The sequence below is a fragment of the Fusarium solani genome (genome assembly GCF_023522795.1).
Source record: "Fusarium solani strain SB1 chromosome Unknown bctg00000007, whole genome shotgun sequence".
In the NCBI taxonomy this organism is placed as follows: Eukaryota; Fungi; Ascomycota; class Sordariomycetes; order Hypocreales; family Nectriaceae; genus Fusarium; species Fusarium solani.
The window spans coordinates 2,256,176-2,268,918 of NW_027072150.1; the positions used below are offsets into that span (position 1 = coordinate 2,256,176).

The window sequence follows — 12,743 nt, forward strand, 5'->3', positions numbered from 1 at the left end:
CCAGTCCCACATTGGTCGCCTCACGAGCCGACCCTCTGATTCCACCCTGACCTCCTGCGGATTAACCGGCTTGTAGCAAACATTACGTGACATCTCGCTGAGTATATTGACCACTTGATATATTCAAAGCATAGTAGCTTCGTCGGACTATCATGGGATTATATACTATTTGCTCCGGTTACGCTGCGGGTCACGAAGTGGAAGAGAAACCCTGATCAAGGGCAATGCAGAACCGTGTGTGCCTCAGGCAACAATTTCGGGTTGCCGAAGAAATAGCAACAGTGCGACGAAAAGCAACAGTGGCAAAAAGCAAAAGTACGTTCAAGTTCATCTCACCATGTCCCGAGCAAAAGAAACTAAGACTAAGACTATATAGTGCCCACATCACTAAAAAATTACGTATCCCGTGAATTTCCATCACCAGTCAATTAGTGAGCCGAGCACCTAGTGACACGGGCCAAGGCTCCCTTCGGTTAACTCATGGCTAAACTTGATTTGGGTAAGCCTCCTTGTGCTCTGGCGACACCGCTGGATACTGAGCGGCTTGGTGCAATCAGGGCACAAAACAGGGCCATGAACACATGAAGCGGCATCTCGGGAGGGGAGGAACATCAGCGAGAGGGATATGCCCTACTAATTGCTCTTTAGGGTCGCTGAGACACCATGACGACGGAATGCGATATGGTCGGACAGGAACGATTCGTGATTGAGGAACACCTCCGAACGGCCTTGGTTGACGGCCTTGATTAAGCGGGACGGTAGCAAAGAACGGAGGACGAGGCCATATCGACAGTTGGCGATGCAAGCCCGGCACTCAAAATGGCCATAACATCTCTTGCAAGCTAGAAGGGTCTCATGAGAGCCTATTTTGTCCTCCTACGGTGCCTAACAACACTAACAAGCTCCTTAAATCAGACGGGAAGATGGCTCGGAAAATATCCTTCGTGTAGAGGGACCGTACTCTCCGACCAACTCGCTCAAACTTAGGCATAGTGCTAGTCCGCAGGGCCGGCAAATTCAGCATCCAGATACGAGAAGCTGCCGATTGAAACGTCTAAGAAGATAAAGGTTCAGGGTTGATTGCTAGCCAGTGTATGAGAGGTCCTCAAGGTAGCGAAGGCATCTCACTGTGACGATCGACGGACGGTAGGAGGCTACAGTCGCCCCAGCATCTTGTATGCGTAGTAACTGAATATTATTCCATCTGGTGAAATGCATGGTGTGTCAGGATTTGTTGCGTCCACGATGGCAGGGAGCTCCACACCGTGCTTCTTGTGCTGACGGTGTGCATTGGTCTTATCCTCGGAGGGCCATGCCTGATGTGGCTCGAAGATTACGCATGAGTCCCGGGGGTAGGGGGCATCGCTGTCGTGGCCATTCGTTGCTTGCACATGGAATTCAGAGTGCATACTGAAATACTCCCAAGCGCGAGACCGATAATCATGTTAGTGCGAGAAGATGAAGATGAGAGACCAGCAGCTGCGGAGACGACAGGTCCTTTTACGGAATCCCTACCAGACAGACGACGGTAGGTGATTCTGCTCGTGACCAGAAGAAATGTTACCCAAATTGCTCCAGCGTAGACAGTGTAATGATTAATGTAATAGTTACAGTCTAGCAGATACCTACTTGCTTGGCTCGCGGAGTCGGCCTTCGGCCGATTGTGCCGCTTGCACCACGTGAAAAGGGTGACGTAGTATTTTAGAGTTCCAGTCGAGAAACATGAAGTGTTCCAGCCTTCCAGGACAGCATTGTCTGACACTCTCTTTCACTCTTTCCACTAGCCGAGCTGAGGAGACAGGACGAGACTCGAAAGTCTCGATTCGACTATGCATCAGGACTGTAAGAGCCCAGACCTTCTGCCCATGCTTTCACAAGACATGTGGCACTGGTCTCGGATTCGTGGCGGGCTGAGAAGATTTGGGAATTGAACTGGCAAGACTGGATGTTGTTTGACAGTTCTGTCTACCACGTATCGAGTTGATCGCGAAATACGCTATTGCCAATAGAACACGCCAGTTCGCGCTGTGACTTCTACCTACAGGTTAGTTGATTGGATGCATTGGAGTATTCGTAGCGAGCTGAAGAAGCGGTCAACCAACGGAGGCTGAGACAAGCGACGGGGGAATCAATAGCGGCTACGAAAATCACGCCTCAGATTCAGCGGGCGCTACATGCTCCGCTAGTAAATATAGTTCTTTCTAAATCTCAGACATGCAGTAAACTATTGGTCGATTCTGTGTCTAGACTTATTAATCTTGTGTATTCACAGCCATAGCCTTTGCGCTTACTGGACTCAAAGCTGTAGGTATCTCAATATCTTTATTTGTGACCAGCGATACTCTCTTCGGCCTGCGTAGTGGTAATAAGGTTATAGGTTATCCACACAAATTCACAAATGGACATCATATTCCAATGCCCCCACAGAAGCCTAATTTTCACCTAACCCCGCTGTGGCATTCCAGTACAGGGAATGGCGCATAGGACCGGTCGAGGCTATCCTCTGAATCAACTCGCGTATGCACGCAAAAAAGTGGCAAAGATGTGGCGAGCTGAGTGAGGAGAAACAGGCTGCCAATCGGAATGCAAAAGGATTTTATGGATTTGAGAAAGAACTCCGACAACAAGACCGCACGAGTGCCAGACGCAGGTCATTCACGGATGGGGCAGAAACATATAAGAGGGACTGCACCGATAGCTGCTGGAAGACCATTCCCACTTTCAGTATCTCACTCAGTCTTCTCAATCACTTACCCTCTTTCCAATCGCCGTCCCAACCAGGTGACAATCTACATCAAACCACCCAACCGAACATCTGCTCATCCACATCTTCATCATGGCTACCGCAATGGGTGCTCAGACTGCCAATGGCTCTTGGGGACGATCATACCCAGCGCAATTCACATTCTCAATCGGTGGAAAGGAGTTCTTGTACGGCCAATGTCAATCGGACCAGTACTGGTTTATCCAGGAGCTTCTCCCTGGTGGCAAAATGGGTTCTGTAACCGATTCAGGCACCTGGGACTATTCATACGCGGTTCAGTTTCCCTTCACGATCAACAATCGGGTCTTTTTCTGCGGTCACAAGTTAAGCACCAAGTACTGGTTTATTCAAGAACTTCTCGTGGGTGGGAGAATGGGAGCGCAGACCGATTCCGGCCATTGGGGCAACGCCTATCACGTGCTGTACTCCTTCTCAATTGGCAAACAGCACTACTTCTTTGGCCACAACCTCGACACAAACTATTGGTTTATCCAGGAACTTCTTCCCGGAGGCGAGATGGGCAGCGAGACTGATAAAGGCCATTGGGCAACTCGATACGCGGTCCAGTTTCCGTTTACCATTGGCGGCACTCAGTACATCTATGGCCAAGATGTGGGCAACCCTTACGCAGGCGGGAGAAGTAGCCCAGGCGGGATCTTCAGTGGAATTGAGGCCATCGGAAAAACAATAGGAGATGTGCTTGAAAAGACCACCTGGGATCCGTGGCAAAATGCCGCCAATTTCTCAAAACCGGCCCATCCTTCACAACCAACACGTCGCTGGTTTATTCAAAAAGTCCTCCCTGGTGGTAAATTGGGCGACGAAACCGACAGCGGTCACTGGAATGGGACTTATCACGTGCAATTTCCCTATGCTATTGATGGCAAACAATATTTCTACGGCCAGGATCTAGCTACAAAGAAATGGATTATCAAGTGTATCAATGATGGTGGCAAGATGGGAAGTGAGCCGCAGAATGGCATATGGAATGATGCTCGGCAGGTGCAGGTCCCTTTTGCCGTGGGAGGAAAGCAATACTTCTACGGGCAAGATCTGTCCTCGCGTGGCTGGTTTATCCAGCACTTAAAATAGCGACATATGTCTTGGATGAGGATGGCCTGATATGTCGCGCCTCAGAAACAGATGGGCTGGTTCAAATATGGGAGTTGTTTCAGAATTCAAGGTATTTTTGATTGTCAGCTGTAGTTTCCGCTCTCTTTCATGCTTCATACTACTATGGATATCTTTTCACTCGTAATCTTCAGTAGGATATTCCAATGTCATGTTTAACTCGTGTTAAGGCAACGCCTCTTCCACCTCCTGAACAATATTGTGTGCTCTCTGTGTAAGTAGAACAATGCCAGAGTCACTTGAAGAAAGTCTTAGAGGTTCTGGGCTTCCAGGGTGCGTCTCACGGTTGTTTGGTCTGTCGCGTTGGGCAGTGACCTAGAGGGGAATAAAAGTCATTGGCTGGATTTTCAAGCTTGGCGGCTGCTGTTTGATGATGCAGATATGTTTTTTGAAGCATCCATATTGTTGGGGGGTATTTCTTTCTATTATATCCTGCATTTTCGATGGACGCACAAATGGTGTGATAGCCTCGACGTAGAAACAAACATTGTGCGCTGGATTTCCAAGCTCGTCAGCTGCTATCTAATAATGCAGATATGCTATTCAAAGCATCTGCATCGTTGTGGGGTATTTCCCTTTATTATATTTTGCAGTTTCCATGAACGCATAAATCACTCGCCACATACATTTACCGACACTATCTCGGACTCAGGAAAGGATCATTGCGTGCATTAGCTGAACTGTATTCCACATCATGCTGGCTGTACTGAGAAACCTTGAGAAGACCTTGCGCTTTGAATACTTCTTCAGAAGATCAGGTGAGGTGGTTTCAGGCCTTGACATAGAATCAATAAGCATCTTCTTTAATCGGGCGCGCGTTACAATCGTGTGAAAAGCTAGTCACTCAGTGAATCAATCCCATGACCTCTTTATTGTTCATTCCTCCCTCAGCCAGCTCCTGGTCAAGGAGTCAATAGCCACTGGTCATTCCGTTGGCTGATGCAGTAGTGGTAGCGACACCAATAAAGGTACCTCAGCCTCAAATTCCCGCAGACCTATCTTGCTCCTTTTGGTACTCCAGGAAGAGCGTCTCTCCCGCATCAGTCATTGCCTTGATGACGTTGCTGTACGACACGTTCATGGCTGGGTGGACCTTGGAGAGCCACTTCCACTTGTTCTGGAGCAATTCGAGCACGGTAAGAAAACAGGGCCAAATTTTCTAGACAAAACATGTCAGCGATTGAAATCTACACGGCTTAGCATAGCGGTGCAGGACGCACATCTTTAAAACCACGAACCGTGGTCACTATGTTGGACGTGCCGTCGTCATTTTCGATTGGCAAGTCAGGGATGGAGACGGGCTCAATGAGGCTGCTCTCATTGTTGAACCGGCCGGTGCTAAGGAGCGAGGCGACATTAGCGTAAATTTCGTTGGAGAGACGGCCGACGCTTTGGTTGTATGCATTCAAAAAGGTCGAGAAGGCCTTCCGGATAGCTTGGCCAGCCTTTTCACTCAATGATGTGTACACTCGCTGTAGTAACTTGGTGAAGACCGTGAAGATTTGCGTAACCTTGGCACCGGAGCGGTAGCAATCTCCAAGGTTGATGGTAGGATCATGTGTAAACCCCTGGCGGTCTAACCATTGGAGCTTGTCTTTGTTGGACCAGGAAGCGTAATCCGCGGGCACGGGGTCAGAGGGGTATGTTTTCTTTTCAGTGGTGACTGGGGTTGATGGATTATCAGACATGTTGGCTATTTGCGGTTCAAACACTCCAAGGCACCATTAGGTCGAGGGATATCGGAGAAAGACTGATATTTATCTCGATCCCTCAGGTGTGCATGTCGCATGATTCAGTGACGGTCTAGATTCATCGTACCCTGGTCTCATGGATCAGCAATTGGCCAATCGGATCTCAGAGGCAAAGCTGATCCATTGTGCCTGGCCAGTCAAATGGAGTTTCTCGTCTTGGGTGCGTGACCCGTGGTCGAAACTGTGAACAAACGTTGCGTGGCAATCGATAATCTCAAATAGCTCCGCCTCTAGCCCATGGACAGCTGAATTTTGGCCAGAGGTTCGTATCTGGCCTCTGTGACTAAGAACATGAAAGAGAGAAGACGGTCATAACGAAATGGTTTTCTCTTCTGCACTGTTCTGGCTGATCCAGAATACCCCCCCGAGTCCAGCATCCAAGGCCAGAACTGGCCGATTTAGTTAGTTGCCCGGGCAAAGCCGAGCTGGAAAATATTAGATAAGGCGGCACAAAGGCGGATAAGTGTCAGTAGATGGTTGATAGTCTAGCATTAGGGAACCTGACAGGCGATGTGATTCAATGCGAGAACTCAGCCCATAGGCTTGCTAGCACCACAAAACTTTCACATACGACCATACCCACCGGAGAACTCGGGATCCCGTCCGCTCTCCCATAGATAAGCCGGTGAGGGGCGGATTAGTAGTTGGGTCGGTGACGACCAGCGAATCCCCGCTGTTGTATGTTTCTTTTTGGCTGTCAAGCAAGCTTGCTGGCTCCTTTTTGTTCCTCTTTCCACGGAGCAAGTACCCCTTGGTTGTCACTGTATTAATGGGCTTTTCAGGCTCTTGCATTGTGGCGGCAATAACGAGAATTACGTTGAAAAGAGTTACCGTCGTTACTTCGCAAGCTGATAGTCGCTCTTGCAGGACTCCACTCAGAGCACTGTCACATTCTGTCCTGACTATTTTGTTTATGTACTCAACAACATCTCGAACCGAACGGAAACTTCAAGCAATGGTTACGAACCATGATGGACATAGGGAACCCACTGGGCAGGCGGTGACCTCTCTATTGTGCCGGGGCGTTTAAGCCTCATAAACGTCGCGTTTCTCTTGTCCCGACACTCCACTCCACTCCTGGTTCCAACATTCTTCTCTCGGCTCTGACGGCCGCTGATGAGCGACTTGACAGAAATCGCCTACGAAGAGATTGACCTGTCGAGAACCGTCCTTGAACTAGAGTCTCGATGATATTCAGCGGCGTGGATGGGGAATCTGGCAAGTGGCCCGGTTGGAACCTACCAAATCCGAGGCCATCGACCACAACAACATAGAACACAGTAACTAATCATAGCATGAGTGAGTCCTCATACGAGATCGAGGACCCGGCCCATCCAAAACCTTGATATGCACGCGAAGCATGGAGCGCACTCAGGGTCTAAAGTCTCATCAAGCTTCCGTGGCAGGTCTGTCTCCCCCTTTGTCATGCACGCTTCGGCCGCATCAGCGCCATTCACCCTGGAATACCTGATTGTGGCCCAGATGGTTTCAAATCGCCTTGGCACCCTTGAGTTCTTGCAGATACGAGGACGCCACGTGGACACGCCATTTGTTTGTTGTTGAAGGAGGCCAGACACGGTATGGCCTCAAACCACAAAAGTCAGGCGTATTGGTTGATTTGAGGCCCCCTACACCCTTCACAACTTGCACTCGAAGCATGGCGATAAATTTGCCGTGTTGTCGCCTAGCCTGGTGAAAGAGCGCTGAGACATTTCATATCAGGTGGTCAATACTAGTCAACCCGGCCCAGACTCGACTTGCTGTTTGCTGGCTTTGTCAATTTCTTTTCCTGCAGTATTTCTTGTCACCGCATTATTCTAGTGGTTCGCCTTACTTTCAAGCTCAGCAGAATGCCACCAACACAGCCGCAAACCGATGCGACCCATTGGGCTGTCCTCATTGGCGTCAATTTCTACGCCAATACCCAAGACAACACACTCCAGGGCGCCGTTAACGATGTTGAGGCTATGGGAGAATTCTTTACTCAGTGGCCTCATGTCAAGGTCTCAAAGCTCACAGCCTCCAAGAGACCAGCTGGACAATGCCAAGACATGCCCGCCGAGAACCCCCAAGATCAAGCAACGATAGAGAATGTCTCGGCTATCCTGAGAGAAGTCATAGATGCAGGCACCCTCAAGACGATGAAAAATGTGTACATCCACTTTTCGGGTCATGGAAAGAAGAACAGCGAGAGGGAATTGTGTCTTGGTCTTTATCGACCAAACCCCTGTCTCACCCCCGACTATACGACCAGCATGCTCAGGGAAGACATCGATAAAATGATCGATCAAGGCATGAAAGTCACTGTGATGCTGGATTGCTGCTTCTCTGCGGGTGTCAAGCAATCCGGCCACTTTGCCTTGGGAGAAGTCCGCTTCCTTGAGGGTGAACTGGGCATGGAGGAGGACGAAGAACCCAAATTCGAAACTCTTTCTCCCCAAGATACATCGAAACAATTGCGAAGGGAAAGATTGCAAGTTGACCGTCTGCTTGATGCTCGAGGTTACACCATCATTACTGCCTGTGGCCAAGACGAACAAACAAGGGAAATCGAGGTGGGGAATGAGCGAAGAGGTGCTCTCAGTCATTTACTTCTCCGTTCCTTGCAGCTCCTGAAAAGCGAGGGCTCTCAAGTAACCCTCACTACGTTGCATGAGAACCTCCAGAATCAGTTCCAATCTCTCGGTCTTAATCATGTACCTCGTCGTTATGGCAGCAGCAACATTTGCTTCTTCGAGAGTCTACTATCTGGACCCGACGCCGTCTTTACTTCTGTCTTCTTTGATAACAACACGAAGGAGTACATTCTCAAGGCTGGTCAGGCCCATGGGGTATGTGTTGGCGACAAGTATGAAGTGGCGACATGGTGGACATCGGAGGATGTCCAATCTCGATCAAATGAGCAGCCCGACGAGTTCGTAGTTGAGACGACACGAAGTCTCACTTCAGTCATCAAACTCATTGGATCTTCCAAAGAAGGCGATCCAAAGTTGCATTCTTGGAAGGCCAAGCCTGTCAGCTTCTCTTCGCGTCAAAATATTACTGTGCATATAACGGATTCCTTACCCCAGACTGACCAAGAGCAGCTACGACAAAGCCTGTCGGACAATCCAGTCCTCGAGGTCTCTATTACAGAGAAACCTCTAGATTTGCCAACTTTCAATGTTGAGCTAGACGCTGAAAATGCATTCCGGGTGCTGGATGGCGCAGCTGCGCCGATACCCAACGTGCCGTGCATCAAGAGGAGCGCAGAAGACTCGATGGATTCTCTGGCGCAAACCTTGGAACATCTGGCCAAGTTCAAATTTCTTCAGGGATTCAAGAATCTATCTCCAGACGCCGAGTTTGAGAGATTGTTTTCCATGACTTGCGCCGATGAGTCTGGGGACGATGGCCGGTACCATATTACAGATGGCCAGACTTGGAGGCTTGATTTCGAGAACCTGGGACATGAGCCCCTCTTTGTGCACATTTTCAACATGTGTTCTTCTTGGAGCGTCAAAGATATTATCCGGGATGAAGGCGAGGACCCTGATGGGTTTGAAATCGCCCCAGGGTCTAAATTTCCCCTTTGCTTGGAGATGGAAATTCCTGAGCAGCATCTGCCTCGCACTGAAGACGTGTTGAAGTTCATTGTCACGAGCAAACCAACGCGCTTTCCCCTTCTCAGTCTCCCTGAAATTGGCGACATTGGGGCGACTCGTGGATCTGATGGATTCAACGAGTTTCACGATTTCGTCTTCTCAGGTCCGGGGGCGATGAGAAATGACCGAGATGCGAAATGGTCAACCAAGACCTTTACTATTGTAATCAGCAGCCAAGAAGCCCCGTCCGTTTAATCATGAGATCAGATAAACCTCATACATTGTTTTATTTCTCTTCTTTCCTTCTGCACATATTATAAAATGCAAGCCCTCCTGCAATCAGTCAAATCATTTCTCTGCGGTCAGCTGCCCCCTTGACAGTGGTTCCCGAAATATCGCACAAGAGATATTTTCCACCCTCACATTTTCAACCCAGAATGAACTTCCACAAGGCAGGCCGAGTCCCTCTTGGAGCCTCGAGGACTACGGCGGTAGTGGCGAGAACACTTGGAAGAAAGCGAGAGAGCGTGAGAGTCGTCATGGTTATTGAAGCGGTACAATAAGTTACCAGAGGTTTTTGCATAGGAGCTCGATATGTCACTTTCCAACATCTCGCCTCATTTACCAATTAACAGCCGCTTGACCCGAGTTTCTTCAAGGTCAACCAATACTCACGCATCAAATCACTGTCCAATAGTTTAGCAACCGCTTCAACGCATTTTGTATTCAAGCCCAGGAACCAAGCCCCATAATAATGAGTGGCTACCACTGGAATAAATCTGTGTGCTTGCACAAGAAAAAGATGACACAAGGAAAGCTTTCTGTAGAGACTCTTCAACACTATCTTTCCAATCCATTCCGCCCTTATCACCATAGCCATGAGCCCATCTAAGCAGCAGGCTGGAGGATGATTTGAGTGCGACCGTTGATCTTTACCTCGGCCCAAGCCTTACCAGCCGAGTTGGCAGTGACAGATCCTCCAGTGCTGAGCGAGTACTGCTTGCCGGGGACCAGTCGCTCAAAACCAAGCTTGAAAGAGCCGGGCTCCTTTCCGTTGTAGAGGACGAGGTCGAGCTTCTTGCCATCCTCGCTGTAGGCCTTGGCGACGAGGACCTCAGGGAAGGGAGCATCCTCGAGAAGAGGACCGCTCAGAGCCTCGTCGGAAGGACCGTGAAGGGTAGCATTGGCAAGATCACGCTGCTTGACGAGACGAGCCATGAGGGCAATGACCTGGCTAGTAGCAGAGAGACCCTTGTTTCGCAGAGATCCAGTCTTGGTGGCTTCAACAGGGAAGTAGACATTGTCGAGTTGATCAAGAGCCTCCTTGCGGACCTTTTCGTCACCAAACTCGGCAGCGGTAGCAGCGATGAAAGCACGGAGGGGACCCTCGCCAGCGCGGTAGTTGCCGGGGTCCATCTTGTCAGCACCCTTGAGGTCACGGACGACAAGCTGGTCCTTCTCGTCGTACTTGATGAACTCCTTGCGGATCATGGCCCAGTTGCGGTGAGCGAGGTGGGGAAGGTAGGCAGTCAGGAGCATGGCGTTGATGCAGTCGGTGAGAGTTCCGCAGAGACCAGGGAGCTTGAGACAAGTCAGCTTGGTAGTGAGCGTAGGAGAAGGATTATACTGACAGTAAGACCAGTGAACTCGCTGCGGATGGGAAGGATTCGGCCGTCGCACTCGGTAAACTCCTCCTCGAGAGATCGCTCAAATCGGTTCCTGAGTCTAGCACCGAGATCACGGCCAAGAATACGGTCAGAGATGACAAGGCCAGCCATGCCAGTGAGGCTTATACCTGTTAGCCACTTCTTAAATCGTTCGTGATAGCAAATGGCCACTTACTTGCACAGAGAATAAGTCCAGTTGGGCTCGCAGGGGTACAGGCAGTAGGGGTTGTTGTCCATGTTCTCGTGAAGAGCGTCGGCCAGACCCTCGTAGTTGGTCTTGTAGTGCTTTCCGTCATCGATAACAAACTCGAGGGCGTTCTTCTGGTGGTACTGGCGATCTCCGGAGGCTTGCTCGTACAGACCGATAGCAGAGCTCAAGTAACCGGTAACCATCTAGATGATGTTAATATTGACTCAAGCAGCATATCGGGTTAACTCACAATGTTGTCCTTCTTGATTGGGTCCCAGTCGCTGAGGGTGAACCTGCCAAAGATGGACTCCCACTTCCAGTAACTGAAACGGTGAGCATGTTACAAGTCAACGAGGATTTATTGTACTCACGACATGATGCGCTTCTGCAAGCTCTTCTCAATGCAGTTCTGCGAGGCCTTGGAGAGATAACCGTGGAAACCGGGGGCATAGTGACACTGGTACAGGCTCAGAACATCAACGACACCATACAGCTGATATCGAACGGCACCAGTCTGGAACTGATCAATGACATCGTGGAAGCTAAAGTCGTCACGGGGGCTAAGTCCGCGCTCAAGCATGTGCTGGACATGTCGAAGAGTCTCGAGGGAAAGCTCTCGCGAACCGGGGGCGGGAGCGGGGGTAGCATTCTCCATCTGTTCCTGGACGGCCTGGACAAGGTACTTGTTTCGCTCCTGAGCCTTGGAATAGCCAGCGGCGTTGAGAGAACGAGCGTTGCTCATGAGCCAGAAGATACCGGTGTAGCACAAAGCAGCCCAGAGGAGAGCAGAGGGTTCGAACAGAGTGTCGGTGGCCAGGTAACCGGCGGCGATGCTAGAGCCAACCCACAAGGCGATGGGGAAGAAGATACCGCCCATGGCGAACCAGATGAAGATGGTGACGGGAATCAGGACCACGGTGAGCAAGAATGCAGCCGCCGAAGTGAAGGTGGCGACAGCAGTAAAACCGGCTCCAGGGAAGAGAAAGCCGAGAGCTGCAGCGCGATATGCCGTGTTGCTGAGGTTCTTGAAGGCCCAAAGGCCAGTGAGCGACAAAGCTCCATACTGGTACAGAGTTCGTCGCTGGTGGTACTTCTTGACCAATCCTCTACCAGCATTGGCAGGAATCAGGACATCTGTCTCATCATTAGAAATTGATTCTGCGTGTTGCTTTTTGAGCCCCTACCTTGGATTGTCCAAGGTCCCCAGCCAAAGTCGCCAACAGGCTCATCCTGACGGAAGGCCTTCTCGGGCTGGCTCTCACTCTGCAAAGTGATGTGACCATTCCCATTCATCTTGTGATCCTTGATCTTTGCTGGATGAGAGGGCAGCTCCGACGCATGATCATCGTGGACGCCATTGGTGGCGGGAATGATCTTGGAGAGCTGCAACCACAAAGTTAGCAAGATGCTGTCTAATTGAAGTGGGAAGTCAATTACCGTAATTGTTGACATTTTGCTTTTCCTTGCCGCTTTTCTTAGAGAGTGTTGAATGAAAGGACAAGCTTGTTGAGTTTCGAGTCATCATCTTTGGCCACGAGTCGCGTCTTTTATCAATTGTTTCCTCCATCAGCATATGAGGGGCGGTCCGGTCTCCGACACTGAACCGCCCCAGACAGCAAATGCCGGATCCTGGGAGATCAGCACATCGACTGAATC

The 12,743-nt window shown here is 50.1% G+C and overlaps 4 protein-coding genes across 4 annotated transcripts; 2 read left to right on the forward strand and 2 right to left on the reverse strand.

The window, feature by feature from the left end:
• Positions 1 to 2,836: 2,836 nt before the first annotated feature.
• MRS44_011645 (uncharacterized protein) lies at positions 2,837 to 3,856 on the forward strand (the record flags this gene model as incomplete). Its single annotated transcript, XM_046273668.2, has 1 exon — positions 2,837 to 3,856. One exon carries the CDS (start codon positions 2,837 to 2,839, stop codon positions 3,854 to 3,856), a length of 1,020 nt encoding a protein of 339 aa, XP_046134638.2.
• Positions 3,857 to 4,874: 1,018 nt separating this feature from the next.
• MRS44_011646 (uncharacterized protein) lies at positions 4,875 to 5,583 on the reverse strand (the record flags this gene model as incomplete). The annotated part of the gene is made up of 2 exons (XM_046275691.2): positions 4,875 to 5,054; positions 5,116 to 5,583. The coding sequence occupies 2 exons, from the start codon at positions 5,581 to 5,583 to the stop codon at positions 4,875 to 4,877; spliced, it is 648 nt and encodes a 215-aa protein (XP_046134637.2).
• A 1,913-nt stretch (positions 5,584 to 7,496) lies between these two features.
• MRS44_011647 (uncharacterized protein) lies at positions 7,497 to 9,485 on the forward strand (the record flags this gene model as incomplete). Its single annotated transcript, XM_046275690.2, has 1 exon — positions 7,497 to 9,485. The coding sequence occupies one exon, from the start codon at positions 7,497 to 7,499 to the stop codon at positions 9,483 to 9,485; it is 1,989 nt and encodes a 662-aa protein (XP_046134636.2).
• A 633-nt stretch (positions 9,486 to 10,118) lies between these two features.
• Positions 10,119 to 12,539, reverse strand: MRS44_011648 (uncharacterized protein; the record flags this gene model as incomplete). The annotated part of the gene is made up of 7 exons (XM_046283313.2): positions 10,119 to 10,811; positions 10,862 to 11,018; positions 11,073 to 11,290; positions 11,338 to 11,410; positions 11,459 to 12,221; positions 12,272 to 12,470; positions 12,525 to 12,539. 7 exons carry the CDS (start codon positions 12,537 to 12,539, stop codon positions 10,119 to 10,121), a joined length of 2,118 nt encoding a protein of 705 aa, XP_046134635.2.
• Between the last annotated feature and the right edge of the window lie 204 nt (positions 12,540 to 12,743).